The 27,971-nt window shown below is 48.6% G+C and overlaps 1 protein-coding gene across 1 annotated transcript in view; it reads left to right on the top strand.

Annotated features, from left to right (window-relative positions):
• CLPTM1 (CLPTM1 regulator of GABA type A receptor forward trafficking) overlaps window positions 1–24,324 on the top strand; it is a 45,395-nt gene extending 21,071 nt beyond the window's left edge. Inside the window, exons 3-14 of the mRNA XM_040442414.1 lie at window positions 127–250; window positions 3,033–3,191; window positions 5,939–6,056; window positions 6,180–6,265; window positions 6,338–6,458; window positions 6,615–6,859; window positions 9,770–9,863; window positions 9,937–10,127; window positions 11,070–11,165; window positions 13,779–13,914; window positions 14,533–14,700; window positions 23,168–24,324. Of these exons, the coding sequence (XP_040298348.1) occupies window positions 127–250; window positions 3,033–3,191; window positions 5,939–6,056; window positions 6,180–6,265; window positions 6,338–6,458; window positions 6,615–6,859; window positions 9,770–9,863; window positions 9,937–10,127; window positions 11,070–11,165; window positions 13,779–13,914; window positions 14,533–14,700; window positions 23,168–23,355 (1,726 nt within the window). The 3' untranslated portion in view covers window positions 23,356–24,324. The remainder of the gene's footprint in view (window positions 1–126; window positions 251–3,032; window positions 3,192–5,938; window positions 6,057–6,179; window positions 6,266–6,337; window positions 6,459–6,614; window positions 6,860–9,769; window positions 9,864–9,936; window positions 10,128–11,069; window positions 11,166–13,778; window positions 13,915–14,532; window positions 14,701–23,167) is intronic.
• The last annotated feature ends 3,647 nt before the right edge of the window (window positions 24,325–27,971 follow it).

Here is a 27,971-nt window from a genome sequence, read left to right as displayed (position 1 = left end):
CCCACCGATCAGATACTGATCTATCCTGAGGATAGGTCATCAGTAAAAAATAAAAAATCTCAGAAAACCCTCTTAAGTGACAGGAATGTGTTTTGACAGATTCTCTCATATTTTTTTCTTTTACAGGATCTTTATCATATGGGCCATCAGCAGCTGGTTCCGCAGAGGCTCCGCTCCCCAGGACCAAACCACATCTGCTGGGATTCCACGACCCCCCAGCCGCAACCTTTTCCCTAAAGAGACATTAATGGTATGATTTTATATAGTTTATATTCTACTGCAGGGAGCGGCACCAGTACTACAGTGTACTGCGCTACTACTGCAGGGAGCGGCACCAGAACTACAGTGTACTGCGCTACTACTGCAGGGAGCGGCACCAGTACTACAGTGTACTGCGCTACTACTGCAGGGAGCGGCACCAGTACTACAGTGTACTGCGCTACTACTGCAGGGAGCGGCACCAGTACTACAATCTACTACGCTACTACTGCAGGGAGCGGCACCAGTACTACAATGTACTGCGCTACTACTTCAGGGAGCAGCATCACCACTACAGTGTACCGCTCTACTACTGCAGGGAGCGGCACCAGTACTACAATCTACTATGCTACTACTGCAGGGAGCGGCACCAGTACTACAGTGTACTGCGCTACTACTTCAGGGAGCAGCATCACCACTACTACAGTGTACCGCTTTACTACTGCAGGGAGCGGCACCAGTACTACAATCTACTACGCTGCTACTACAGGGAGCGGCACCAGTACTACAGTGTACTGCGCTACTACTGCAGGGAGCGGCACTAGTACTACAATCTACTACGCTACTACTGCAGGGAGCGGCACCAGTACTACAGTGTACTGTGCTGCTACAGAAGGGAGCGGCACCACTACTACAGTGTACCGCTTTATTACTGCAGGGAGCAGCATCACCACTACAGTGTACCGCTTTACTACTGCAGGGAGCGGCACCACCACCACTACAGTGTACCGCTTTACTACTGCAGGGAGCGGCACCACCACCACTACAGTGTACTGCACTACTACTGCAGGGAGCGGCACCAGTACTACAGTGTACTGTGCTGCTACAGAAGGGAGCGGCACCACTACTACAGTGTACCGCTTTACTACTGCAGGGAGCGGCACCACCACCACTACAGTGTACCGCTTTACTACTGCAGGGAGCGGCACCACCACCACTACAGTGTACTGCACTACTACTGCAGGGAGCGGCACCAGTACTACAGTGTACCGCTCTACTACTGCAGGGAGCGGCACCAGTACTACAGTGTACCGCTCTACTACTGCAGGGAGCGGCACCACTACTACAGTGTACCGCTTTACTACTGCAGGGAGCGGCACCACCACTACAGTGTACCGCTCTACTACTGCAGGGAGCGGCACCACTACTACAGTGTACCGCTCTACTACTGCAGGGAGCGGCACCACTACTACAGTGTACCGCTCTACTACAGAAGGGAGCGGCACCACTACTACAGTGTACCGCTCTACTACTGCAGGGAGCGGCACCACCACTACAGTGTACCGCTCTACTACTGCAGGGAGCGGCACCACCACTACAGTGTACCGCTTTACTACTGCAGGGAGCGGCACCACCACTACAGTGTACCGCCCTGCTACTGCAGGGAGCGGCACCACCACTACAGTGTACCGCCCTGCTACTGCAGGGAGCGGCACCACCACTACAGTGTACCGCTCTGCTACTGCAGGGAGCGGCACCACCACTACTACAGTGTACCGCTCTGCTACTGCAGGGAGCGGCACCACTACTACAGTGTACCGCCCTGCTACTGCAGGGAGCGGCACCACCACTACAGTGTACCGCTCTGCTACTGCAGGGAGCGGCACCAGTACTACAGTGTACCGCTCTACTACTGCAGGGAGCGGCACCAGTACTACAGTGTACCGCTCTACTACTGCAGGGAGCGGCACCACTACTACAGTGTACCGCTCTACTACTGCAGGGAGCGGCACCACTACTACAGTGTACCGCTCTACTACTGCAGGGAGCGGCACCACCACTACAGTGTACCGCTCTACTACTGCAGGGAGCGGCACCACCACTACAGTGTACCGCTCTACTACTGCAGGGAGCGGCACCACCACTACAGTGTACCGCTCTACTACTGCAGGGAGCGGCACCAGTACTACAGTGTACCGCTCTACTACTGCAGGGAGCGGCACCACCACTACAGTGTACCGCTCTACTACTGCAGGGAGCGGCACCACCACTACAGTGTACCGCTCTACTACTGCAGGGAGCGGCACCACCACTACAGTGTACCGCTCTACTACTGCAGGGAGCGGCACCACCACTACAGTGTACCGCTCTACTACTGCAGGGAGCGGCACCACCACTACAGTGTACCGCTCTACTACTGCAGGGAGCGGCACCACTACTACAGTGTACCGCTCTACTACTGCAGGGAGCGGCACCACTACTACATTGTACTGGCGATTCTACAGCAGCACCATCCTGAGGATAGGTCATCTGTAAAAAAATCTTTTAAAAACCCTTTTGAAGTGGTTGTCTCTTGACTCCTTTTTTAAAATTGCATTATACACTGCTCGTTTCCAGGAGTTACGACCACCCTGCAATCCAGCAACGGTGGTCGTGCTTGCACACTATAGGAAAAAGCAGCGGCCTCCCCGGTGGCCAGGACTGTGGGAGCTCACAGTCATGCATACACAGTAGCTCCCATCCCGGCCACCTCATATCTGTGCTACAGCGGTGGTCGTAACCCGTGAATATAAGCAGTGTATAATGTGATGGAAAAATGAATGAAGCCAGCAATGGAGGCAATATGGACAATCACAATACATTAGTAAGTGCCTTTTAGTAACTTTCTCTACATGATAAATGCCATTTGCGGAAGTGAGACAACCCCTTTAAATGCACCACAACATCTTGCAACATTTAATAACTTGGTGCAAATTTTGGCAACACAGGTTCCTGCAAAAACTGTCTTTACAACTTCTCCTGATGATATATCTCCCCCATTGTGTTTTCGGCAGGACCTCTATGTGTTCCTTTCAGAGAAGGAACATTTCACAGATTTTAACACCTCTACTGCCCTGTTCTGGGAGCAGCGAGATCTGGTGTATGGGGACTGGAGCAGCGGTGAAAATGGAGATGGCTGCTATGAACACTACTCCGAAATCAATATTCCAGAGGTAAGGAATTTTTGTTGCACTTACCGAATATGTAAGCTTCATTGGGTCCTGACTAAATCTACATTGCAGCTTTTGGATATTTCCCAAAACCCTCCACTGGTTACTCTTAAAAGGGCTGTATGAGAAGAAGGTGGTGGTCAGATCCGCCGCCTCTTTTGACCATAGACAGTGTGTGTTGTAACAGCTACACCCCTTGGATTGAGCTGAATCGCAATACTGCTCACAACCATGGGAGAAGAGTGGCGCTGTTTCTAGATGGAATTTACTTTTTGTTTAAGCTTCATTAAAAGGTGTTCTCCTGGATTAATATTTTCCTCAGGATCGGACATAAGTATCAGATAGGAAGGGGTCTACACGGCTGCATCCGTTTTGTAGTGGGCGACGCTTGTTACCTCTGTGCTGTTTACATTCACTTCGGTGGAAGCAGCGGTGCAGTAACCAGCCCCGTCCACTACACGATGGACCGAGATGTGTAGTTCAGGCTCTGGAGCTACTCCTGATCTGTCCTACCATCAATATAAAAATCTCAGAAAACCACCTAAAACTGATGACCTAACACCCGGATTGGTCATTGGTATCCGATTGGTGGGGGTCTGACACCCAGGACCCCCGCCAATCAACTGTTCGAGAAGGTGCCATTGCTCACAGTAGCGTCACTGCCTTCGCTCAGCTTACCAAGCACAGCTCCTTTTGGTATCGCACTCAGGCCCATTCACTTTTATGGGGCTCAGCTGCACCTAGATCATATGACCATGACGTCACTGGCCTAGGAAAAGCCGGGAGGAGGCCACGGCTCCACTCCCTTCTCAAACAGCTGATCAGCGGGGGTCCCGGGTGTCGGACACCCACTGATCAGATACTGATGACCTACCCAGAGGCTAGGTCATCAGTTCAAAAATTTCGGAGGACCTCTTTAAGCTAATTTGAGTCTGCAGATTTTTAACCTCTTACAAATGACCCAGTCTGGCTTTCACTTAAGTAATGCAAAGAACATAAGGAATGCGTTGTGTAATCGCCCGGCTGTTATAGGCCTGTGCCCCTTGTATCACGGGTTGAAGCAGAGGCTCCAGCTGTGCATTAATACGCTTCTCTTAGGAACGTGCATTGTAAGCACATTCTAAGCAATATGAAGCCCTAACCAGATACGTGAGTACCCCTGCCGCATATGCGGAGACTGCCAGTGGAGTCCAAGTCCCTGATGGTGAAGGGCAGGTCACAGCCCTCGCAGCGAGGATGAAGAGCGGGTCCAGCCTTGCTTTTGGACATCTGAAATATAGAATCATTTATCGCTTCCTAGTTCTATAATGCCAGCGCAATACACTGCGAAGAACGGGCAACTTTTATCAAAACTGTCTAATAGAAAAACTGGCCTTGGTGCCCATAGCAACAAATCATCGTGCCTAATCCTATTGTGCCCCCCTGAGATAAGTGGCACCAAACATGTCTGGCAGCTGCTTATCCTGACTAGCATGTCAGGGCTGTAGAAAAGCTGGACGACAACTTGTGGCATCTGAATCTTACATAGTGTTCGTCATCCACCAGTACTAGTTTTTAACTTTTTTTAATTTGACCATTAGTATTGTTGATGACCACACTCCATGGGTGCAGGGCAGCGTCCCGCCTCCTCTTGACCAATATAAGTAGAGCACAGTCATGACAAAATGTATTTTTTATTTAAAGGTGATGTCTATATGTTTACCTCCAATACATCTAGAACTGTTTTGTGTCTTCCATGGCTATACAGACCTGTTCATCTCCATGGTAACAGACTACAAACAAACCCTGTGTAGTCTGATCCTGTAGTATTCCTCTCTTGTATCTGTCCACTGCTGATATACCAGTTGTGTGTTAGAAATAAGTAGGGAGCAAACAGAAGGGAGTATGACTGCAGTATCAGACTATACATGGATTGTTGTCTGTTACCATGGAGACGCATTCGTTTGCATAGCAACTGCAGACATGAAATCGTATGGCATTCTTAATGAAGAATACATGCAGAGTTGCTGCTTTTTAAGATGGCAGCAAATAGTCTGTAGGCCAGATTCAAACAAAGCCTTATGGTTTGGGAACAAATTAAAGGAAGGTTGGCATCTTGTATAGCATCAACTGCTACCATAATGGCAGACCATGCAACTGCTATGGGGCCCAGGGCAAGAGGGGGCCCAGTCTTAGTTGGGATCATCTCCTCCTCTTCTACTGGGGGTGAAAACTTGGTCAGGACTCTGCCCTCTAAAGGAACAACTTTTAGCAATTGAGGCAGTGGAAAAATGGCCCAAGGGTCATTGAAAGGGGTTTAGATGTAAACCCTTCTGTCCTGTGTGGGGGGGGGGGCATGGTTTGATCCGTGCTATGGGGCCCTTCTATATGTACGCCACTGATCATCACCAACCTGTGTTGGAGGAGAGATATCCCAATGCTCAAACTAATGCTTAATGTACGCGACCGTGTGCTGGCCGTGCCCATTCTGCGGTCCGCAGTGTATGGGCACCGACCCTGTGCCCGCCGTCTGACCCATTCACTTGAATGGGGTCTGCGATCCGCATCAGACTATCCACATGTGCATGAGGCCTATCCACGGTTGTGTGCATGAGGCCTAACAGTGGTGCAATTGCCCATGACAATCATTTACCTTCCACCTGTCGTTTTCCAAAGGGTGGGTGCCAAGGGCAACTAATCCACTTAGTTTTGATAACTTATGTTGATTTTTGTTGAATGTTTTGTGATAACGGAATTGTATTTGGTTATAGGCAGTCCAGAACAACGGCTCCTTCTACATCCATGTATACCTGACTAAGAGTGGCTTCCACCCAGATCCCACCCGGAAGAGTGTACATCGGCGGCTGGCCACAGTCTACACATCCCGTAGTAAGGATTCATTTTTCTGTCTCGCTCGTCTTGTTCCGTCCCTTTCCCGGTCTGTACATTTCTCTGTTCAACCCTTTCTTGACTGATTTTTCTGGACGCTCACGAGCCCTCTCTCTCTTTCAGTGCTTAATAAATTCAAACGCAAACGATTCCTCAAGACCAAGAACCTCTTGACGGGAGAAACCGAAGTTGATCCGGAGATAATTAAGGTGGGCGGCACTCAGATGGCGGTCTCTTTGTGGCTTTTATGGAGAGACACTTACTCTGTCTTCTTGTTTCAGAGAGCCGAGGATTTTGGTCCTATAGAGATCATCTCTCACTGGCATCCAAATTTGACCATTAATATTGTTGATGACCACACTCCATGGGTGCAGGGCAGCGTCCCGCCTCCTCTTGACCAATGTAAGTAGAGTACAGTCATCTCCCATTGACTTTAATGGCGAGTGCCCACTGGTCCCGTATGCCCCCCGTAATCTAGTTAAGATAATGGTGGCCATCCTGTCTATAATAGCTTGGGTACGCTACATGCACAAAAAAACAGTTTTGTCTCCTCCGCAGATGTGAAGTTTGATGCCGCCAGCGGTGATTACTATCCTATAGTGTACTTCAATGACTACTGGAACCTACAGAAGGACTACATGCCGGTGAACATCAGCGTAACCAGCTTGCCCTTACGGCTGACGTTTTGTCCTCTGTCCTTGTGGCGGTGGCAGCTTTATGCAGCTCAGAGCTCACGTAGCCCCTGGAGCTTCCTTGGAGAAGACTTGTATGAGCAGTCCGATGAGGAGCAGGATTCCATTAAGGTGAGTATCCTTTCTCTGTTAAGTTCCCTGCAACCAAAAATAAGATGTGCATCACTGCAAGGTCCCTGATCTTAAAGTGATAGTCTGGAATACGGAAATTTGCAGAGGAAGTACAGTCAGGGTTGTCCAGTTGCTGCCCAAAGCTATCTCTACAGGAGCGTCCATCGTATGATCTGCATGTGTGACAGAGGACTTCCTATGGTTGCCTTTGCAACTGGACCACTCAATATGGGAACTCCGCCGGGGCAGTTTAGGGCATACCATGGTTTACTCAGGTACCCGAATACTGCATTTCCCGCCTGCAGATTTCCACAATCGAGCAGTGTTCATGAATATCCTTTTGTACTCGTTTTTTTGCTATAAGTGGCAGATTTGATTTTTATTTTTTCTCCCTACTCATTCATTTTCAGGGCTTTCTGTCCCTTTAACTGTTTAAGGACCAGGTCCCTAAAGTCCATGCCATATTATATTTTCAGATCCGGATTTAAGCAGTTTACTGATGATTGGTCCCCTGCAGCCATAAGCTGCTCTGGTCCTTAAAGAGGACCTTTCACCGATTCTTACCCTATGAACTAACTATACAGATATGTAGAGCGGCGCCCGGGGATCTCACTGCACTTACTATTATCCCCGGGCGCCGCTCCGTTCTCCCGCTATGCCCTCCGGTATCTCCGCTCACTAAGTTATAGTAGGCGGAGATACCAGTCCCTAAGTTATGGTAGGCGGAGTCTGCCCTAGCGCTGGCCAATCGCAGCGCAGAGCTCACAGCCTGGGAGGTTATTTTCTCCCAGGCTGTGAGCTCTGCAATGCGATTGGCCAGCGCTAGGGCAGACTCCGCCTACCATAACTTAGGGAACGGAAATACCGGAGGACATAGCAGGAGAACGGAGCGGCGCCCGGGGATAATAGTAAGTGCAGTGAGATCCCCGGGTGCCGCTCCACATGTCTGTATAGTTAGTTCATAGGGTAAGATTCGGTGAAAGGTCCTCTTTAAGGATACCTGCACAAAGGCGCAGGTAATCGGGCAGAAGATCTGCACGACTTTCCGTGTGGTTTGGATGCCATTTCTAATAGCGGTATTTTCTGCAGATTTGAAGCAGCATATCTCACCCTTCATTAGAAAACGACAAATGTAATTGACATGCTGCGGATTTCTAAATCCGAGCGGTGTACATAAGATTTGTTCAATCTCATACACTTTGCTGGTACTGTACCACGATGCGGCTTTTCCGCGCACAAAAACAATTCATATTCTGCAGCATGTGTAGGTACCCTAAATGGAAGACAACAGGGATTTTCACCACTTCCCTGTCTTTTCTGTTGTCTCATACACACCAGTCAATAAGCGCTATATAGAATAGGGACAGCAGCGCTTGCCTCTACTGGTCCCAGTGGTCCTGTAACTGGTCGCATGATTGCAGGGATGCCGATGCCAGGAGGCTGATCCTGGGTCTAACAGTGACGACTGTTGCTGTAACTTGTCAGATTTCCCCTGTAACTGGAGCTGGAGTGCCTTAGACAGACAGGGTGTAAAAAAAAATAAAAAATTAAAAGCAATACACAAAAAATAACTAGGGATGAGCGAACCTGGTAAAGTTCGGGACCCGGACACTTAACCTGAACCCGGACGCCATTAAAATCAATGGGGACCCGAACTTCACTTTATTATTTTCCGTTATAACGGAAAATAATAGCATTCTTAAGACAGAAGACTAAATAAAATGGCCATTGAGGGTTAAAAATAATAAAAACTCACCTCATCCACTTGATCGCGCAGCCGGTATCCTCTTCTTTCTTCAGGACCTGCTAAATGAAGATAGAAGATCCTTCTATCTTCATTCAGCAGGACCTGCGATGATGTCACCGTGCCATCAAGTGGATGAGGTGAGTTTTTTTTTGTTTGTTTTTTAACCCCTCAATGGCCATTTTATTTAGCATTCTGTATTAATGCTAATTTTTTTCCGTTATAATGGAAAATAATAAAAACACCGAAACCAAACTTCAGTTAAAAAGTTCAGGTCCGGGTACCCGAACTCGCAAAGTTCGGTACGAACCTGAACTTTGCAGTTCGGGTTCACTCAACCCTAAAAATAACCCATCCTAAAAAAAAAATGAAAAAAAGTTCCCAGTTATAATTGCGGTTGTACTGTCTTATGTGAACCCCTATCCGACACCATAGTATAACTTCTGAGAGCATCTTTCCATTTCTCTTCCGTAAAAGACTGAAGTTCTTTTTCCCATTTTCCTCTAGCAAGTATTGTAATCCGTTTTTTTTCCATCAAAATCCCGTATCTTTTTGCGGCTATTCCTCTTTGTTCTCCTCCGTTGGTAAATTTATCTATTCTATCTGATGGTTCCTTTCTGTATTGATCTACATGCACCGCTGTCGTCAAAGCATTCTTAAGCTGGAAATATTTATAGATATCCTTTTGGGGGATCCCAAACTCCCTAACCAGTGTATTGAAATCCTTCAGCTTCTCTTCCTCAAAGACTTGACCTAAATATTTCATCCCCTTTTTTCCCCCCAGTCTATATAAATCCTAATCAATTGCACTTCCTTTAAATTAAAATTTTTCCAAATAGGTGTGTGCTGCAAAAAACCTTTTAATCTCTAATATTTTTTTAACTTCCACCCATATGTACTCCATTGAATTCAATATTCTATTTCCTATAATATTTTTCCCTAGTGTACCTGACTCCAATACCTCGAAGTGATTCCATTCCACTCTCCAACCCAATTTCTAAAAATTAAAATTGTTGGAAGTCCAACAAAGAAGGTTGGAACCATTAAACTAATGTGTGTGAAAAATGGTTTAAAATGTGTCCGGTCCTGAAGACTGAAATTATTCTAGTTGTGCTCTGGTTAAAAGGAAAATCTACCATCTGCAGTAATCCTCTGTCTTTTTCCAGGTGGCCCTTATAGAGACAAACCCCTACCTCCTAGCCCTGACCATCACAGTGTCCATCGTACACAGTATCTTTGAGTTTCTGGCTTTTAAGAATGGTACGTGACCTTATCCGAGGAGACGCGGCCTTCATCTTCCCACTTGTAGCCTGACTTCATGTGTTTCCCTCAGATATCCAGTTCTGGAACAGCCGTCAGTCTCTGGAGGGTCTTTCTGTCCGGTCTGTCATCTTCGGTGTATTTCAGTCCCTTGTGGTCTTGCTTTATATCCTGGACAACGAAACCAACTTTGTGGTGCAGGTCAGCGTGGGCATTGGTTTGCTGATTGATTTCTGGAAGATTACTAAAGTCATGGATGTCAAGGTAAGACGTCACTTCTATGGTTTATAGTCAATGTACAGCAGATGCATGGACTGTCCCATAATTCACAGGTCTGTTTTAAAGGACGGTCATTATCACAGTACCACTGATTCCCGTCAGACCTCTGTATAAACTAGGCCTCAGGGTCATTGGAAACAAAATTCCAGAACGTCGCATGGTTGAGTTATCCAATCACTGCACACTGTTCCCCAGCAAGGTTTCAGATCTTGGGTTTTCCGAGATTTTCCTACTCGTGGCCTTTTCTCAGGATACGTCCTCAGTATCTGGTCGGTGGGGGTCCAACACCCGGGACCCCTGCCGATCGGATGTTTGAGAAGGCACTGGCGTTCCGGTGAGCGTCGTGGTCTTCGCTTTTCCTAGGCCAGCGACGACACATTCATCGGTCACATGGCCTGGGAGCAGCTCAGCCCCATAGAAGTGAATGGGGCTGGCTGAGCACAGTACCAAGCACAACCGCTGTACAATGTACAGCGCTGTGCTATGGCAGCAGCAGCCTTCTCAAAGCAGCTGATTGGCGGGGGTCCCGGGTGTCTGAGCCCTACTGATCAGATACTGATGACCTATCCAGAGGTCAACAGTAAAAAAATAAATAAAAAAAAATACTGGAAACTCCTTTTAAGCCTTAGGACTCGTTCACCTATAAGGGATCCCTCAGGGGGTTATTACAGTTGCAGGATCATAAAGTCCAGCTTGTAGTCAAGTGACCATTGTATAGACACAACTATAGACGATCTCTTCCTTTTACTGCCATAAGGCCTGATTGTTTCTATAGTAAGGTCACTATACCATTCAAGTGTCCTCCCCTGGGTTTTCTGTTTCATTCCCTTCACGCAATTTTTGTGCTTCAATATTATGACCTTAGTCCACTGTATGCTGTGTGCAAATGGCCCTTTAACATTTTAACCCTTTGCTTTTCTTATGCAGTTGGACAGAGAGAATAAAGTGGCTGGTATCTTCCCCAGAGTGACCGTGAAGGATAAGTCCACGTATGTAGAGTCGGCCACAAAGGTGTATGACGATGTAAGTGGTGGTTTCTTTTGGTTTATCTTTATGTGGTGTTTTTTTTATTATAAAGAAGACTCGGACGGCAAGGGGTTGTCCAGCTTGGAAACCTGTTTTCATAAATCCTATGTTAAAAAAAGGAGATTTTTTGTGAAACTCACCTGTAAAATCTTTTTCTCGTCTTTTCCATTGGGGGACACAGACCATGGGTATAGCTTAGGCCATTACTAGGAGGAGACACTATGCAAATAAGAAAAAACAGCTCCTCCTCCACTGGCTATACCCCCATGATCCAACAGGAGGACCTCAGTGCGTGCAAAAGCAGTAGGAGAAGGAGACCAAAGAACAACAGAACCTAGGAATACCGCCGTTAACCATAAGGTCCCAATAGAATAGAACCAACCCCTCCTGTAACAGACAAGAATGGGTGGGAGCTGTGTCCCCAATGGAAAAGACGAGAAAAAGATTTTACAGGCGAGTTTCACAAAAAATCTCCTTTTCTCGCCCATTCCATTGGGGGAAACAGACAATGGGACGTCCTAGAGCAGGGTGGGAAGACCAGCACCTCCAGAGGGAAAACGTCTAACGGTTAAACAGGAACCACAGCCTGCAATACCTTGCGCCCTAGCCGACACCAAAGAGTGCAGCTGGTAGAACTTTGTAAAGGTATGTAAGGACGACCTTACAAAGTTGTGATGTAGAGGCTCGATTGCGCCTAGCCCAGGAGGCCCCCAGTGACCTTTGAGGCCGCCAGACCCTTACGAGGCCCCTCGGGAACCACAAAAAGGGAGTCCGAGCGGTGAAATGGGGCAGTAACCGACAGGTACACCCGTAAAGCACGGACAACATCCAGAGAATGGAGAGCGCGCTCCTTGGGGTTCGCCGGAGCGGGGCAAAAGGATGGCAGGACTATGTCCTCATTAAGGTGGAAGGCAGAAACCACCTTGGGCAAAAAGGAAGGGACAGGGCGCAGTACCACCTTGTCCTTGTGGAAGACCAAAAAGGGCTCTTTAGAGGAAAGGGCGGCCAGCTCCGATACCCTCCTGATAGGGGGGGGGGGGGCGAGGAGGTGGATGATCCTGTACCATGGCAAGAGTCACAGGAGCCTGTAACCGATAGTGGCAAGCAGCAGACCTTACAGGATCCCAGTGGGACCTGAGGTGTGGCTTTAGATTTTTGGGGGGCCCCAGGTCTTGGCAAAATGGCGGCAATTCCGGAGTCAGGGCCTCCTACAGCTTTGCGGAACACTATCTGACCTACCGTGACCTGTGAGGAGCTGGAGTAGCAGTCAAGCGTGGAGAGGAGCTGAGGCAAAGCGGAAGCGCCGGAGCTGACGCGATAGGCTCCACCCCCAGTCACTTCACAGATCGCGCAAAAAAAACTTGCGGTAAAAATCGCCATGAAAAAAGGCAGACCCCGGCTCTGAAAATGGCGCCCACCGACAGAGTGCAGGGGACAAGAAGGAATCCCTCCTCCCTCTCAACCAGCCGGCCCTCCAAGATCCCCAGGTAAGCCCTAAAGAACCGTGTCAGTGTGAGCACGGGGGGAAGGGGAGCTTGCAGGAGAGCCGGTGTACTTATCTTAGTCCTGCAGCCTTCACCCTCTGTTCCGGACCAGCAGGGGGTCACCTCTTCAGTCGTCTGGCACAAGGAGTGGCAGTGCACTGGATAGAGGGCAGGACTAGGTGACCCCGGATTTGGTAGGCCACCGGAGCTGCAGGTAGAGCCCGGTTCCACTTATCTTCTGGGGGGAAAGGGAGGTAGCCGGGGACGGCCATGCGACCCCGGCGCTCACTCCACTGAGAGACCAGGGACAACCCTGCAGGAGTGTCACCTCCTTATCCGACACTAAGCTAAAACGGAGGTCCTCCTGTTGGATCATGGGGGTATAGCCAGTGGGGGAGGAGCTGTTCTTTCTTATTTGCATAGTGTCTCCTCCTAGTAATGGCCTAAGCTATACCCATGGAATGGGCGAGAGACAATATTTAACGGGAAACAAATGATAAAACGATTAGTGTTACGAATTAGTGTTTGTGAATTTGTAACAGCCCCTATCCCACACTGTTAGCATCATAAAAGAAAAAAACCTAGCGATATGCCCCCATTGTCTGAGATGAGACAACCCTGTAATGTACCATAACTTCCCGGACTTCAGCGGGTTTACGCTGTGTGTACTGTAATAGTACGTCACAGCGATGGCTCAGGAGCTGTGCCTGCACCACCTGTCGTGGGCGTGCTGGCTGTATTATAAAGCTGGCACTGAGATAACAGAGTGTAGATGCCCCTTGCTGCCATGAACACTCTGCCATTTGGAGGACAGAGGGACTTCCCTCCCCATCTAACCGCTTGGATGTCGCGATCGCTTTTGACCATGGCACCTGAGGGGTTAAACTGAGCTGCTGAGCCCCGAGGACCATTTTAATTAAATGCTTATGGTAGGTATGTGTTATAGTGGCTTGATGGGAACTAGCAAAATGTACCATTGGGGACGCATCGAAGATAAAGGCCTCAATCACGTCACATATTTCTTGTATATATTCACTTTGTTTGGAAAAACGTATTGAGCCTGGTGCTGTGACTGCACTCTAATGTGATCATGGGTATTAATGGCTTTTACGATTCCTGTGTTCAGATGGCGTTCCGATACCTGTCCTGGCTCCTCTTCCCATTGCTGGGATGCTATGCAGTATACAGCTTGCTGTACATGGAGCACAAGAGCTGGTATTCCTGGGTACTGAGCATGTTATATGGCTTCCTACTCACATTTGGTAAGTAACGGGGAGATTGCTTGGAAACTGCTGTCCTGTAAGGCTACTTTCACACCTGCGTTAGGAGCGGATCCGTCTGGTATCTGCACAGACGGATCCGCACCTATAATGCAAACGCTGGTATCCGTTCAGAACGGATCTGTTTGCATTACCATGAAAAAAAATAAAAATTCTATTTTTTTTTTATTCATGATAATGCAAACGGATCTGTTTTGACTTACACTGACAGTCAATGGGAGTGGCGGATCTGTTTTCAATTGCACCATATTGTGTCAGTGAAAACGGATCTGTCCCCATTGATTTACATTGTGTGTCAGGACGGATCAGTTTGTCTCCGCATCGTCAGGCGGACACCAAAACGCTGCAAGCCTCCAGGGCGGAATGGAGGCAAACTGATGCATTCTGAGCAGATCCTTATCCATTCAGAATGCATTGGGGCTGAACTGATCCGTTTTGGGCCGCTTGTGAGAGCCCTGATCGGATCTCACAAGCGGACCCAGAAACGCCAGTGTGAAAGTAGCCTTAACTGGTCCCTTTTTTGTCACTGAACATCATGGCCAGAAAAGATACATAAACAGCAACACCATTTACAGTTTATTAATTTTAATTTTTTTTCAGGATTTATCACGATGACTCCTCAGCTGTTCATTAACTATAAAATGAAGTCAGTTGCCCACCTCCCATGGAGGATGTTGACCTACAAAGCCCTGAACACCTTCATCGATGACCTGTTTGCTTTTGTCATCAAGATGCCCATGATGTATAGGATCGGGTGTCTGCGAGATGGTAAGACCTCCGTTATCTTCTGTATAGGCTGTCACTATATGCATAGAGGGGGCACGCTGATCAGGACCTCCTTTTGCAAGCACGAGTTGCCCTCTCTGTTAGATCCAGACTGTCCATGTATTAGACAGACATTCAAATTAATGTCCACCGTGTAGTACTACATTTCCCCTGCAGCGCCAAGGGAAACATGCCTAGCCTCCCCAGATATAACATCTGAGAGTCGGGGTATTCAGACGCCATCCCGCAGGTCCAGCTGCTTTTTATCCCTTTACGCAATCTATTAAAGAACCACCAGACCGCATGCTAAATGAATTCACTTTATTAACAAATAGAATAACATAGAATAATGCATACAAAGAAAATACTGCAGGGAAAGGCGGCATCCACAGGGGAATTGGGTGTAAGTTACAATGCCCACATATAATGCCCATGTGTAAACAGTTTAAAGTGCAAAGAATACCCATACAATACATTACCCATACTGTGCTTCCTAAGGGATGGCGCAGTCCTGGAGGAGGTAATGTTTTTTTTCCTGCCGTAATTGTGAGGTATTCTTTGCACTTTAAACTGTTTACACATGGGCATTGTAGCTTACACCCATTTCCCCTGTGGATGCCGCCTTTCCCTGCAGTATTTTCTTTGTATGCATTATTCTATGTTGTTCTATTTGTTAATAAAGTGAATTCATTTAGCATGCGGTCTGGTGGTTCTTTATTGGATTGCGTTTATTATTTTACGCAATTTTATACTATATGGTGCCTGTATGTACGAGCATTGGTGCTCATTATATATGTAGCTTTGTTGGTTTACATTATTGGGAGATTTTTATCCCTTTTAGTCTATGGGCCCTCTGACTGTCACATTTGGTGAGGTTGGGGGTCTTTTTTTTTTTCTCTTGTTAAAGGGTTCGGAAAATGATCCTTTGCATGTCAAATCAGCACATATTTTTGGTGTCATCACTTTTGTTGAATATGTGAAGGTACGTGCATGTAGACGGAAGCGACGTGCGACCTCTGTCTATCCTAAAGGTTTGTGCATCTCGGGCTCTGCTCAGGTCAGACTTTTTGCCGCAGACTTTTTTTTTACAAAACATTACACATGATGCTAAATTGCATGAGGGGCGCGCCAGTGGTATTTTCACAATGTGGAATATAGAAGAGTATTATTTTATAATTAAGTGTTTTATTGGATAAATGGACCTGCCAGCGAATGGTTAACGGGTCTCTTGGTCACCTTCCATGAACTTCCTCACGGAGTAGGTCAATGACGGGCCTCTGTGGTGGTATGTCCCTATGCCGCACATCGCTGCTGGGTGACCCCTTCCATTTGTAAGTTGACAGGGTCAGGAAGACCTGTAAAAAGAATGGCTCAGCGGGGAAAAAAGGGGAGTATACGTGGATTTTATTTTCCACTGATATTCCAGGCAGGGATCGAGCTCAACGAGAATAAAAAGCTATTCAACCCCATTAATGGCTGGTGAAATGAAATTGTTGGGTTTAAACTAGATACTGGCCCAGATGTACTCATTTCTCTGCTCCACCTCGTAAAGATAGGCTTGACAAGGGAACAGCGCCTAAAATTAACCATTTCGTGTCGCATTTCTGGTGTAAAAATCTGTCTCAAAGTAAGCCAATAGTTGGTAGAGTCAGAGAAAAGTGTCCGTCCCTGCACCACATGGATCATCCAGCCTGAGCCCCTGTGATAGATCTGGTGCCATCTACCAACGATCACTGAGAGGTCTTATTGGGGGTCCATTCACACGTCTGCATCCGTTCTGTAATTTTGCGTAACAGGTGCGGACCCGTTCATTTTCAATGGGGCGGGAATGTGCTGTCCGCATTTGCGGGATACGCACTTCCGTTTCGCAAAAAAAAAAGAACATGTCCTATTCTTGCCCCAATTGCGGACTAGAAAAATTGGATTTTTTGTACTCACCGTAAAATCCTTTTCTCGTAGTAGGCATTGGGGGACACAGCACCATGGGTATATGTCCAACTACCACTAGGAGGCGACACTAGACATAAAAAGTGTTGGCTCCTCCCCGTTGGGCTATACCCTCTCCACAGACACTAGGAAGCTCAGTTTGTACCAAAAGCAGTAGGAGAGAGAAGAAAGGCAAGGAACCAACAACTCCCGTACCGGGAAAGATCAAGAGACCAGCCCGGAGAAGCGGAAGTAAAACAACATAGGGTGGGATCTGTGTCCCCCAATGCCTACTACGAGAAAAGGATTTTACGGTGAGTACAAAAAATCCAATTTTCTCGTGCATGGCATTGGGGGACACAGCACCATGGGACGTCCCAAAGCAGTCCCCGAGGGTGGGAAAAGGACAGCCATGCCACCGGTTGGGCATACAGGTGCGGGAGAACCATGTGACCCAACAGGGGGAAAGCACAGAATAGGCAAGAAGCCTCATAATAAGGTAGAAACCCCAATGAAGCAACAGCGAAGACTGCCCGCACCCCAGGACAAATGCCTGGGAGAAGGACCCAAATGCAAGAAGGCGGCAAAAGGGAAACACCGAGCTCAGCCAAGGCTGGAGAGAGAAAGTAGGACAGCACCACGTAGTGGAGCTACCCAACATTCTAATTGACTCAGGCAAAAGCACAAACACCCTGAGGTCAACCCCTGACAGGCCAGGGGAACAAGGGAACATGGACTCATAGAAGGCCAAACGAGTGAGGGAAGCCATAGCAAGACTCACATGTGAAGGGAGCAGGTCTCCCCTCAGCGCAAAACAGGTGATGAAGATAAGCACCCTATTGAAAGGAAAAAACCCCAAAGACGATAACGGAAACTGACAACCCTTGTAAAGGGAAGGGGTTGTTGTAAGTAAATGCTAGGAAAAGAGAAAAGATGAGGCCGGCATCACAAAATCAGGAGACGAGGAACGAGCCCCTGAAAACAAAATATCGCTGAGAAGCGCAAGACCAAAGAAACTCTGGCCAAAAGAAGTATCAGGGAAAAAAGGGGACCAGATGCAGGCCCCGGAAATCTCAGCAGGGACACCCCTGGAGTGAGAGAAGCCATAGCAAGGCTCACATGAAGTGAGCAGGACTCCCCCCACCGCAAGGCAGGTGATGAAGATAAGCGCCCTATTGAAAGATTGAAACCCCAAAGGCGCCAAGGGAAACCGCCAACCCTTGGAAAGGGAGGGGGTTGCAAGTAAAGGCCAGGAAAAAAGATAAGATAAGACCTGCATCCCACAACCAGGAGACGAGGAACGAGCCTCTGAAAACAAAATATCGCTGAAAAGCGCAAGACCAGAGAACTCCGGCCAAATGAAGTATCATGGAGATGCAGGCCCAGGAAATCTCAGCAGGGACACACTGGACTGAGAGGCGTGGGAGGAGAAGGAGAGTACTCCCAACAATCTAAGGAGGAAGATTCTACAAACAACGATCATACAGAATCTGCGTGGTCCATGAACGGGGACAGGGACTCCAGAAAGGAGTACCCGGTATGGGCTCACAAGGAACCAGGAACTGAACCACTAGAGGACAACGAAAGGCAGAATAACCAAGAAAAAAATTAAAAGAACCGCTACATGGGAAGGGATTGGTCATGGACAACTAACCATTCTGAGAATAGCGGCTAGCAATCTATATACATTGTCCCGGAGAGGACAAGTACAGCGGCTTGGATTGTACCACAAAATCGACAAACACCCATACGCATAAGGAATGGCGAAGTCGTTATAAAGAAACTGGGAGCGACTACACGAAATGTAGAAACCAGCTGCGACCGACACACAGAAGACTCCCAGGGGGAGAAAGTACCAGACAGGCGCAGACAATAGCAAGGTCCAAGGGAACTGCCCTCTGTCATATAGTACAACTAAGCAGAGAATATAAGGGAACACCCGGGACCCAGAAGGAACTACGGAACCCTGTCCGATGCCAGAGCAATCAGCAGAAAAATTCACCTACCAGGCAGGTGTGTGGCGCTCAGTGTTTCCGTCCCTGACCATTTGGAAGGACGTCCAACGAGGAAAAAACGGTGACCCCAGAAGGATTCCGTGTGGCGGAGGACATCCAGTGATGGCCGAAAACCGCTGCAGCGGCCGGAGCTCACCAAGCTCGTACCCCAACAAGGAAAAAGATCCAGTGGAGATGACTGTACTCCACCAGGAGTGGTCCGCCCTGTAACAGAAAACAACGCGGGTACTCCTTATGAAATGGGGTAACGCGGAGTGCCGCAGACAGAAGTACTTTATAGGGATGACAAGAGCAACCCTAGCACGAAAGCCAACAACCACCTGGCCATGGTGTAGGGAGCATGGTTGTATGTGGACCACCCACCAGATCAGAACAGATCAGCCATATACTGGGTACACCAGAAGTAGCAGTAGACCGACAAGGTGGAGGTGGGGGTTGGGCTGGCCCACTCCTGCCAGATATGGTTACCGTGTACATGCTGAACCAGGATGGCCTATTGTAGACAGTGCCTTGAGAAAACACAAGAAGACCATAGAGCACGACAGTAGATGTCTGGAGTATAGAATAGAGTCCAAGGAAGAAAGCACCCCGTAATACAGAAACTGTATGGGCCACAGATTGCACCCTAGGGCCCAGCACGTGGGCTAAAAATACACGCCTAAAAACCGAGCTAAAGTGGCAGCATGTTGCACACTAAGAGTGGAAACAAAGCCACAGCATCCGGAAATGCAACCGCATTTGGAGGGTACAGGTCTACAACCTGGTAAAGTAGCATATGGCTGTGTAGTGCAGAGATACAACCAGACAGGTGCAATGGGTACAGCAACTGGAGATGGTAGAGGTACTAGATTTAAAATTAGAGCAATGTGGCCGCTTGGTGCCCCCTAGGACCAGAGAAGTCCAGCGGCTACCGCGTTAGCAATGCTACCTATATTCCGCTCGGGAGGGGGAAAATAGGGCACACGGTACCACAAAGAACGACAGGTGTACACCACAATTAAGTAAGTGCAATGGCAACTGAAGGAGGCCCTCTATTTCCCCAGAGGGAAACAGGGCCGCATAGTACTCCCTAGAGCAAGACAGGTGTAACGGTTGCAGGAATCTACCTAAGAAGAGAGTAAGATGGCTGTTTGGTGCACACTATGATGAGGTAGGTGCAATGGCCACGGCAATTGGAGGAGGCCTCAATATCTCGTCCGGTAAGGGAGAGAAAATGCCACATGGTAAACCATAAAGCCAGACAGGAGTAACGGCTACAGCATCCGGAGATGGTGCAGGTACTCTACCTATGAAGGGATCGAGGTGGCAACTTGGTGCCCACTAGACCCAGAGAGGGGCAATTCTATGGCAATTGAAAGTGGCCTCTATATCTCGCCCGTAGGGAGAAATGTTGCCGCATGGAACACAATAGAACCCGCCAGGGGTATTGGCTACAGCATCTGGAGATGGTGCAGGTACTCTACCTATGAAGGGAGCAAGGTGGCTGGAAACAGACAGGGGCAATTGCTACGGCAATTGAAGGCGGCCTGTATATCTCACCCGGCAGGGGGAAATAGTGCCACGTGGAACACCATAGAGCCAACCAGGGGTAATGGCTACAGCATCTGGAGTAAGTGTAGGAACTAATCGCCACGGCAATAAAAGCCTGCCTGTATTCTCTGATACAGGCTACTACAAAAGAACCTTTAGAGGCCGGGGAGGGTTACCAACCCTACAAGAGGCGTTTGCCTGATTTATCAGCTTGCCTGGAACATAGCCCCTGGTGAGGGGAACCAGGAAGGTCTGTCGTGTACAGCCTACGAGGGCGCACGTACCAGAGACACCACGTAGGTGTCCCAGTTGCTAAGCACGGAGACGGCTGGCTTACCAGTGCGGTAATTACCTGTGCAGGTAGGAGAGCGCCATCCGAAAGTCCACTAGAGGGACACCGAAACCTGGGTAGGGTAGGTTCCTCCGTGCACGTTTGTCTTGACCTCACAGAGGGTTTCTGTATGGTGGAAGACCGCCTGATGCTCTGTTCCGAGAGAATCGGTGCAGAGGTGTCCCCAGAGGCAACTGACAGAGAAGGCTTCGTCACCAGCCTCAGGCCTGTCCTGGGGGGACCCAAGGATGCCGAGGAGGGGTGGAAGCTAGTTAAGACCACCAGAGGTTGGTCCGTGGGCTACTCCTTGCGTGACCCTGTATCGACGTGAGCCTAGGGGGGAGAGGAGACCGCAATTCGTGGGTAGCGCTCCAGCGACTCCGCCGGGGATTGGGCGAGTCAGGCCAGGTTCCCATGGTTCGACAAGGAGGGAGCCCATTCAGGGGGGACCTACACAAAAGGGTGGAAAAGGGGGGGACGACGACAAGGCGACCACATGGAAACCTCCGTAAGACAACGGACGCACGTGAAATACGTGGCGATCCGATGAGGAGGCTGGGAGAGGAAGCCCTCATAGAGCAGCAGGGCTGACCTAACTGTCCCCGGAGCCACTGTTCCAAGAGGTGCAGCAGCAGCAATAGATCAGGTGGCAGGGCTGCAGGAGAATGCAGCAATTGAGAGGAAGGAGAGGGGGGGGGGGGGGGGGGGGAGCCTGCAGAGCAAATTAGCCAGAGGCTGCCTACCCGACCCCAGGAGCTGTGTCAGCGCGCCCCATGCAGGAGAAGATGGACCCGGTGAAGAGAAAGAAGCCGGCAGCCGGAGGAAGAACCGCCCCTCTGACAGAGCAGGGCAGCTGGAGCCGGATTGGGTAAGGAGCAGAGGCCCCTCCCACGGAGGGAGGGAGAATGAGAGAGCCCGGGAAGCCAGGAGTGGGCGGAGAGAAGGCTCCGCCCCACGAGACGCTGGATTGGGCAAGGAGCAGAGGCCCCTCCCAGGCTCCTCCCACGGAGGGAGGGAGAATGAGAGAGCCCGGGAAACCAGGAGTGGGCGGAGAGAAGGCTCCGCCCCACGTGACCTGCGGCCTAGTCGGCCGAAAAGCCGGGGCCTAGATTAGGGAAGTGCAGCCGGAAAACGGACGCTTGCGATCGCGGGGGCGTCCTGAAGCCGGGAGGAACACAGGGCCGAGGGGAATTGAGGAAGCCCTCAGGAAAAACACCCGAAAATGACCCCCATTAATGCTGCGGCTTCTATGAAAGTGCCGGACCCTGAAGAGACAGGGGCCTCTCTGCAGGTATTTTGGCCCCCAAATAACCCCCCCTTCATGGGGATAGAGGAGATAAAGTGGGTGGACCACCCAGCAAAGTGCCCCAGACCCTAAGAGGCCATGGGAGGGAGTTGGGGAAGGAGGGAGGGAGAAGGGGACTACAGGGCCCCCACAATGGATCCGGATCTCTACTTACCTTCCGATGTCTTCAGGCGCAGCAATGACCACCCCCTCGGCGGACTCAACACGGGAGCCGTGGGTCTACCGGAATTCCACTGCGGAAGCAGTTACAAGTGGGGACTGGGTGGCTGCCAGGTACCTGAGTACGCGCCCGCAGGGGGGCAACTAAAGTGGAACACGATGGAGCCACCCCTGCCGCAGGCTGAAACCTGCAGAGAAAGAAAAAATGATTGAAGAAAAAATAAAATAAAAAAGTAGCAGGATGACCTGCACAAAAAAGCAGGTCAGGTCTGCCTCCTATGGACACTAGAACAAGACTGAGCTTCCTAGTGTCTGTGGAGAGGGTATAGCCCAACGGGGAGGAGCCAACACTTTTTATGTCTAGTGTCGCCTCCTAGTGGTAGTTGGACATATACCCATGGTGCTGTGTCCCCCAATGCCATGCACGAGAAAGGCATTTTTTAATGAGAGTGCCGGCGATGTGCGGTCTGCAAAATGCGGAACGCACATTGCAGGTGTCCGTGTTTTGCAGATCCGTAAAACACATACGGACGTGTGAATGGACCCTAAAAGTGGAAAAATACAGGCACAGGGCAATGAACCAAAGGGGAAGGGAGTGGTGTCACATAATACAATATTATATTAACTCAAAGGTCACTGGCCTATCGCAGGTGGAGATTGTCCGCTCAGATTAGCAGATCCAGGCAACTCGCATTGAATGTTGGAACGTTTCCTGGTTTCAGTGCCACATGGACATTGTGATTCCCAAATAGTTAGTCCAGACCTAATCTCCAGATTTCTGTTTCCGTTGGTGTAATGATAAATGGCAAGGGCAGGCAACCTCCGGCGCTCCAGCTGTTGTGAAACTACAACTCCCAGCATGCATACTTCCTCTGCTCTTCTCAGAAGGCTCTTAGAAATGAATGGAGCATGCTGGGAATTGTAGTTTCACAACAGCTGCAGTGCCGAAAGTTGCTCCCTAAGTCCACCACTTTGCAGGGCTTCTGCCCCAAACAGGTTGACCCTGGGGTCCTCTAGCCTTTTTGAACTCGGGAGCTAATCCCCATCACGTCCCAGTTGTGTTTGCTGGCAGACGTACTAGCTCGGCTCAATCACTGGGATTACTAGAATCCGGGTTCAGGATGAAATGTGTAGCTGGTGGTCAGACTTCATGGTGTAGACCCCTATGCTGTGTAGTTTCATTTGTCCCCCTTTTCTTTCCAGATGTGGTCTTCTTCATCTACTTGTATCAGCGCTGGATTTATAGAGTGGACCCCAAGCGGATGAATGAATTTGGAACCAGTGGGGAGACTCCCGCTCCTCTCCCTGTTCAGGATCAGCCAGCACTCACTTACCCCGACCCTGAGGACACATCCCCACCAAAACCAGCAGAAGACAAAAAGAAAGACTGATTATTTTATTTTTCTTGTTCCCATTCTACATGAACTGTTAAACCCCCACAGGGGGGGTAAATCAGCTGCTGTTTTATATATAAATCCCCTCTGTCCCCCTGACCCCCTTTGTTGAGACGGCGCCCCCCCCCCCCCCCCCCCCCATCTGTTAATATGTATATGGGACTGGTGAAGTTTGTCTTTCTCTGCCCGCCCTTTCAGTCATCCCGTCCGTCTTTCTGTCCGGTCTGTTCTCTCTCTCGCCCCTCGGTCTCTCCCACTCAAGCTCCTTCCTCTCTTCTAGAATTCCATTGTGCTGTGTCTTTCCTTCTGCCTCTCAGTCATGACTCCTCCATGGGATCAACGTGCTCCAATTGGGTTTAATAAATATGGCCGCTCTCTATCCTACTGCAGTTTGTGCGGCAGCGTAGCTCAAGATGTTTCACGCTTGTTTTACACCAAAGGAGCTATAGTGGATGATAAAGCTGCAGGTTATGGGGTCAGGGTCCGTCTCTGGCCTGTTATCTGCCCCCATGTGGTATATTAACTACATTCGGGGGGTCCTGTTAAAGCTCAAGTCTAAAGAGCATTTCCCCCAAAATAAAAGATCGCCAGACGTCCCACTTTGTGCAATGAAAATGTTGCCGTGATTGATAGAGATATAGTTTTCCTAAAACCCTGAATGACCAAGTTATCCGGATTTAACCCTTGTTTGAGCGGCCATATTGGTTGTTACCCCTGCTTTCTAGGGATTTCCAGCTCTTGGGCTTTTGTATTTGTATTTCCTTCTTTTAGGGGAAATGCTCATCACCATTAGAAATTCAGATACATAATATACTCGGACAGTAAGGGCGGGCTCACACGTGGCATAAAAATACGTGGTGCATTTTCAGTGCAAAATTTCACATGGTATTGAAGTCTTAAGATGAAATTCCACGCTCTGAATTCACAACATGTGGAAAATGCTGGAAAAAGCATCTCTGCAGCGGGGAAATTTAAAGGGGTTATCCAGCCCCTATGACACCCGAATGCCCGGGCCTCTCGTCTACATTATACTTAGCCGGCACCCGCGTCCCTGGCGGCTGCAGCATCTCCCAGTTGCGCAGATCAAAACATCCAGCGACAGGAGGAGCAGCCAATAGCAGGCCGCGATGGGGATGAGCCTCCCTAACGTCATCCGCAATGCTAGGGAGGCTGGCAGCTGCCTTATTTCCGTGGGAAGCCATGCAGCCGACAGTTTAAAGCCGCGACTGTGCCAAGAAAGGGCATGTCTAGAGATTAATACTGTATGGAGATCCGTCTCCGTACAGTATTAAAATGTACGGGCTCCGATGAGCCAAAGTCAGTTATTTGCGAGTGACTTTGTTGAATAATCAATTCCTGAAGTTATTCAACAAAGTCTTGCGCCACTTTGCAAATAACTAACTTTGGCTCATCGGAGCCCATACATTTTAAGTTTTGAACAAAGCGACTTCGGATGTAACATCCGAAGCTCGCTTTGCTCATCTTTAGACATGTCCTTTTTTTTTGTCGCGGTGTCCGTTGGCTGTTTAGCTCCATTCAGTGGAGTCGGCAGCATTGAAAGAAAGGAAAAAAAAAAAAAAAACTGGCACAAACCGTGGTGGTTTCTGATGCAGATTTTGATGGTGTGAACATAGCCTTGGGTATACAGGGTGTAGGTCGCCACAACAGATTTTTATGAAACAAAAAAAAGGCACGTGTGAATTCACCCTAAAGCAGGGATCGGCAACCTTCGGCATGCCAGCTGCTATGAAACTACAACTCCCAGCGTGCAATCGTACTCTGGTATACTTGTAACTCCCACAGCAGTAGAAGGAGCATTCTGGGAGTTGTAGTTTCAGAACAGCTGGAGTGCTGGAGGTTCAAAGTGGGTCCTTGTCCTACTAGACAATAGAACGGCTTCTCTGATCCTTTCATTGCCTGTTTTACTGACAACTTTCCCGCTGTAAAAAGATGGAGGAAGCCCATGTATCTTTCCTGTTGTAAAATATGGTTTTCCGCGGTGTTCAGGTTTTACCGGTAATCTCTTTTGTATTAGGTTCTGGACAGCGCTGCTGTAGAGGCGTAACATGCAGAGGTACACAGCTGTTTTAATTGGACACAATTGTTTTATTTTGTTTTTTGGGTGGGTTGTTAACTTTGAACGCTGCTGGCCTATTTTTCACCTGGTGGTACTCCCATCATCTGAGGTCTCTATTACCCTGAGAGTACGAGTTGCCTCTGTAATAACCCTGGTAATCCGCAATAGCAGAGAACACGATTGCTTTGGTACTTGTCTGTGTCGTTGCCCCTCGATTTAGATTTGTAATTCTGTTCTGATCAAGGATTTAATTTAGCTTTGTCATGTTTGGATCCAGAGGTCCGAATCCCCTCCATAAACATTAAAGAAGTAGTTCACCCCGAGGACCTTTTCTACAGACCCGCACTAGTACGCCTACTTACATGATCCCCGCTGCTGGTTTCTGGCTCCATTCCTGCCTACTCTGCAGGTTCGGCGTCTCCCCTAGTCGTCATCCTGTTTGACCCGGGTCACGTGACTGCTGCCAGACATGGGTGCAGTCATGTGACCCACATCAAACAGGATGCTGACGAGGGGAGACCCGGGACCTGCATAGCTAGTGAGGCAGCCATGGAGCCAGCAGCGAGGATCAGGCAAGTATAATTACCATCACGGGTCCGGCCACCCTGGAGGGTCTGTAGAAAAGGTCCCCCTTTTTAAAAAAAAATTCTGTCTGCCTGCTGCCACCACTAGAGAGAGATTACTGCATACAGTTTATACCTTGAACACGAAGTATGCAGTAAGCTCGCTCTTGCAGCTATCTATGCAGGAGATTTGGAGCTCTGTGTAAGGAAAAACGAGCTCTGACCTCTATAAAAATATCTTATGGAATGAATCAGCATCGTGTTTTCTGGCTGTTATTTTCTAGAGATAAGGGCTGCTCCCCTCTCTCTAAGTGTGTATGGGACAGTTGGTAGGAATAGCTGATAACCTAAAAGTTAATGATATACTTCAATTTGAATTTTTTAAAATTTGCGGTGCCAGCTTGTTGTGCCCCAGACGCCCTCTCACAGTACTAGAATCCTCCAAATAACAGAACGTACCATCAGGTGAAGGAAAACCACAAAAATAGGCTCTCCAAAAAGTGAACAACCCCTTAAAGGGAATCCGTCACCGTGATTCTGGGCTATCTGCTGTAATACATGAGTAGTACTATAAATACGGAGTCCAGGATCGCCATCTCGTATTTTCCTACTGCTCCCCCCCCCCACACTGTCAGCTCTCAAAGCTGTGCTGAAATGCGCATGAACAGCAGTCTGGTCAATATATTTCAGCGCAGCTTTAAACACGGACAGTGAGGGAACGGAGGGCAGTAGGGAAGTGAAACCTAGCGATCTGGACCTCAGATCTGCAGAACTACTCGTGTGTTACTGCAGATAAGGGTCCAAACTCGCGGTATCAGATTCCCTTAAATATTTAAAATGAACTGGAACGGACAAGCTGAAATAATATTAAAAATGTCCTTAGAACTGATTCCAATGACGTCGCACAGGTTATATCATATCATATGCTGTGTTTTTAGTATTATTATAATTTTTTTTAACCTGGACATGTTTGATTCATTTGTGAAATGTTTATAGAGAAAATGTCAGATTTGATGTCACACTGGGTTTGTGGACTTTGAAGCCAACACATAATATATTTGGCAACTGTGTATATGTGCTATTTGTCACAGTATATGTATGCTGGGTTCTTGACTTAAAGGGCTGTTCCAGTTCTAGGTCATTAATTTCAGATCTATGGGGGTCCGACCCCCTGTCGATCAGCTGTTTGAAGGGGCTGCGTCCTCTACATTGTAGTGGTGCAGGGTAATTACAGCTTTTCGTCCCATTCACTTGAGTGAGAGAGGCTGGAATTACTGTACACTGTGGAGGGCGAGCAGGTAAAGACTGACGAGGACGCACGGGGGCCAGACCTCCACAGATCTGAAATTGAGGAAAGGTCAATTTAATGAAACCGGGATACCCCTTTAATCTTTGTGCTACATCTTAAATGATATGTGCTGCTGTTTTGTAGGGTTACTTGAAATAAGGTGCCGTATAAAGCAGCAGTAAACTTTGTATGAGGGAGGAAGTGGCATTTTTCTTACCACTCCAGCAGCCTGTAAGTTCCTGTTTCTCTGCTTTTTCAGAAGGAACCTCCTCAGCCCTCCCAAAAAAAAAAAGAGCGACCCAACCCAAAAAATTAACCGGGAGAAATGTCAATAGGAACATATATGCTGCGGTGTTTCTAGGGTCAACCGCACTCATGGCGGGAAAAACCCTACACATTATTTACTCTGCAGAATGTAAATTCTGGACCATTTTCAGTCTCCTAGGATAACATGGGTTGGGGAGAGTCTTGCTGATGTGGATTTTCTGACGGAAAATTCCGCCACGTGTAAGGGCCCCCTGACCAATCTCTTCTATACACTGTGCAGAAATCTAGGTTTGGTGCCCATTTTTTAATTTGCTTCCTGTCAGTGATTCTAACTGCAGATTTAAAGGGGTTTTCCAAGACTTAAATATTGATGACCTATCCTCTGATTGGTGGGGGGCCTGACACTTGGGACCCCCGC

Source organism: Bufo bufo, chromosome 8 (assembly GCF_905171765.1).
Source record: "Bufo bufo chromosome 8, aBufBuf1.1, whole genome shotgun sequence".
NCBI lineage: Eukaryota > Metazoa > Chordata > Amphibia > Anura > Bufonidae > Bufo > Bufo bufo.
This window is presented reverse-complemented; position numbering and strand designations above follow the sequence as displayed.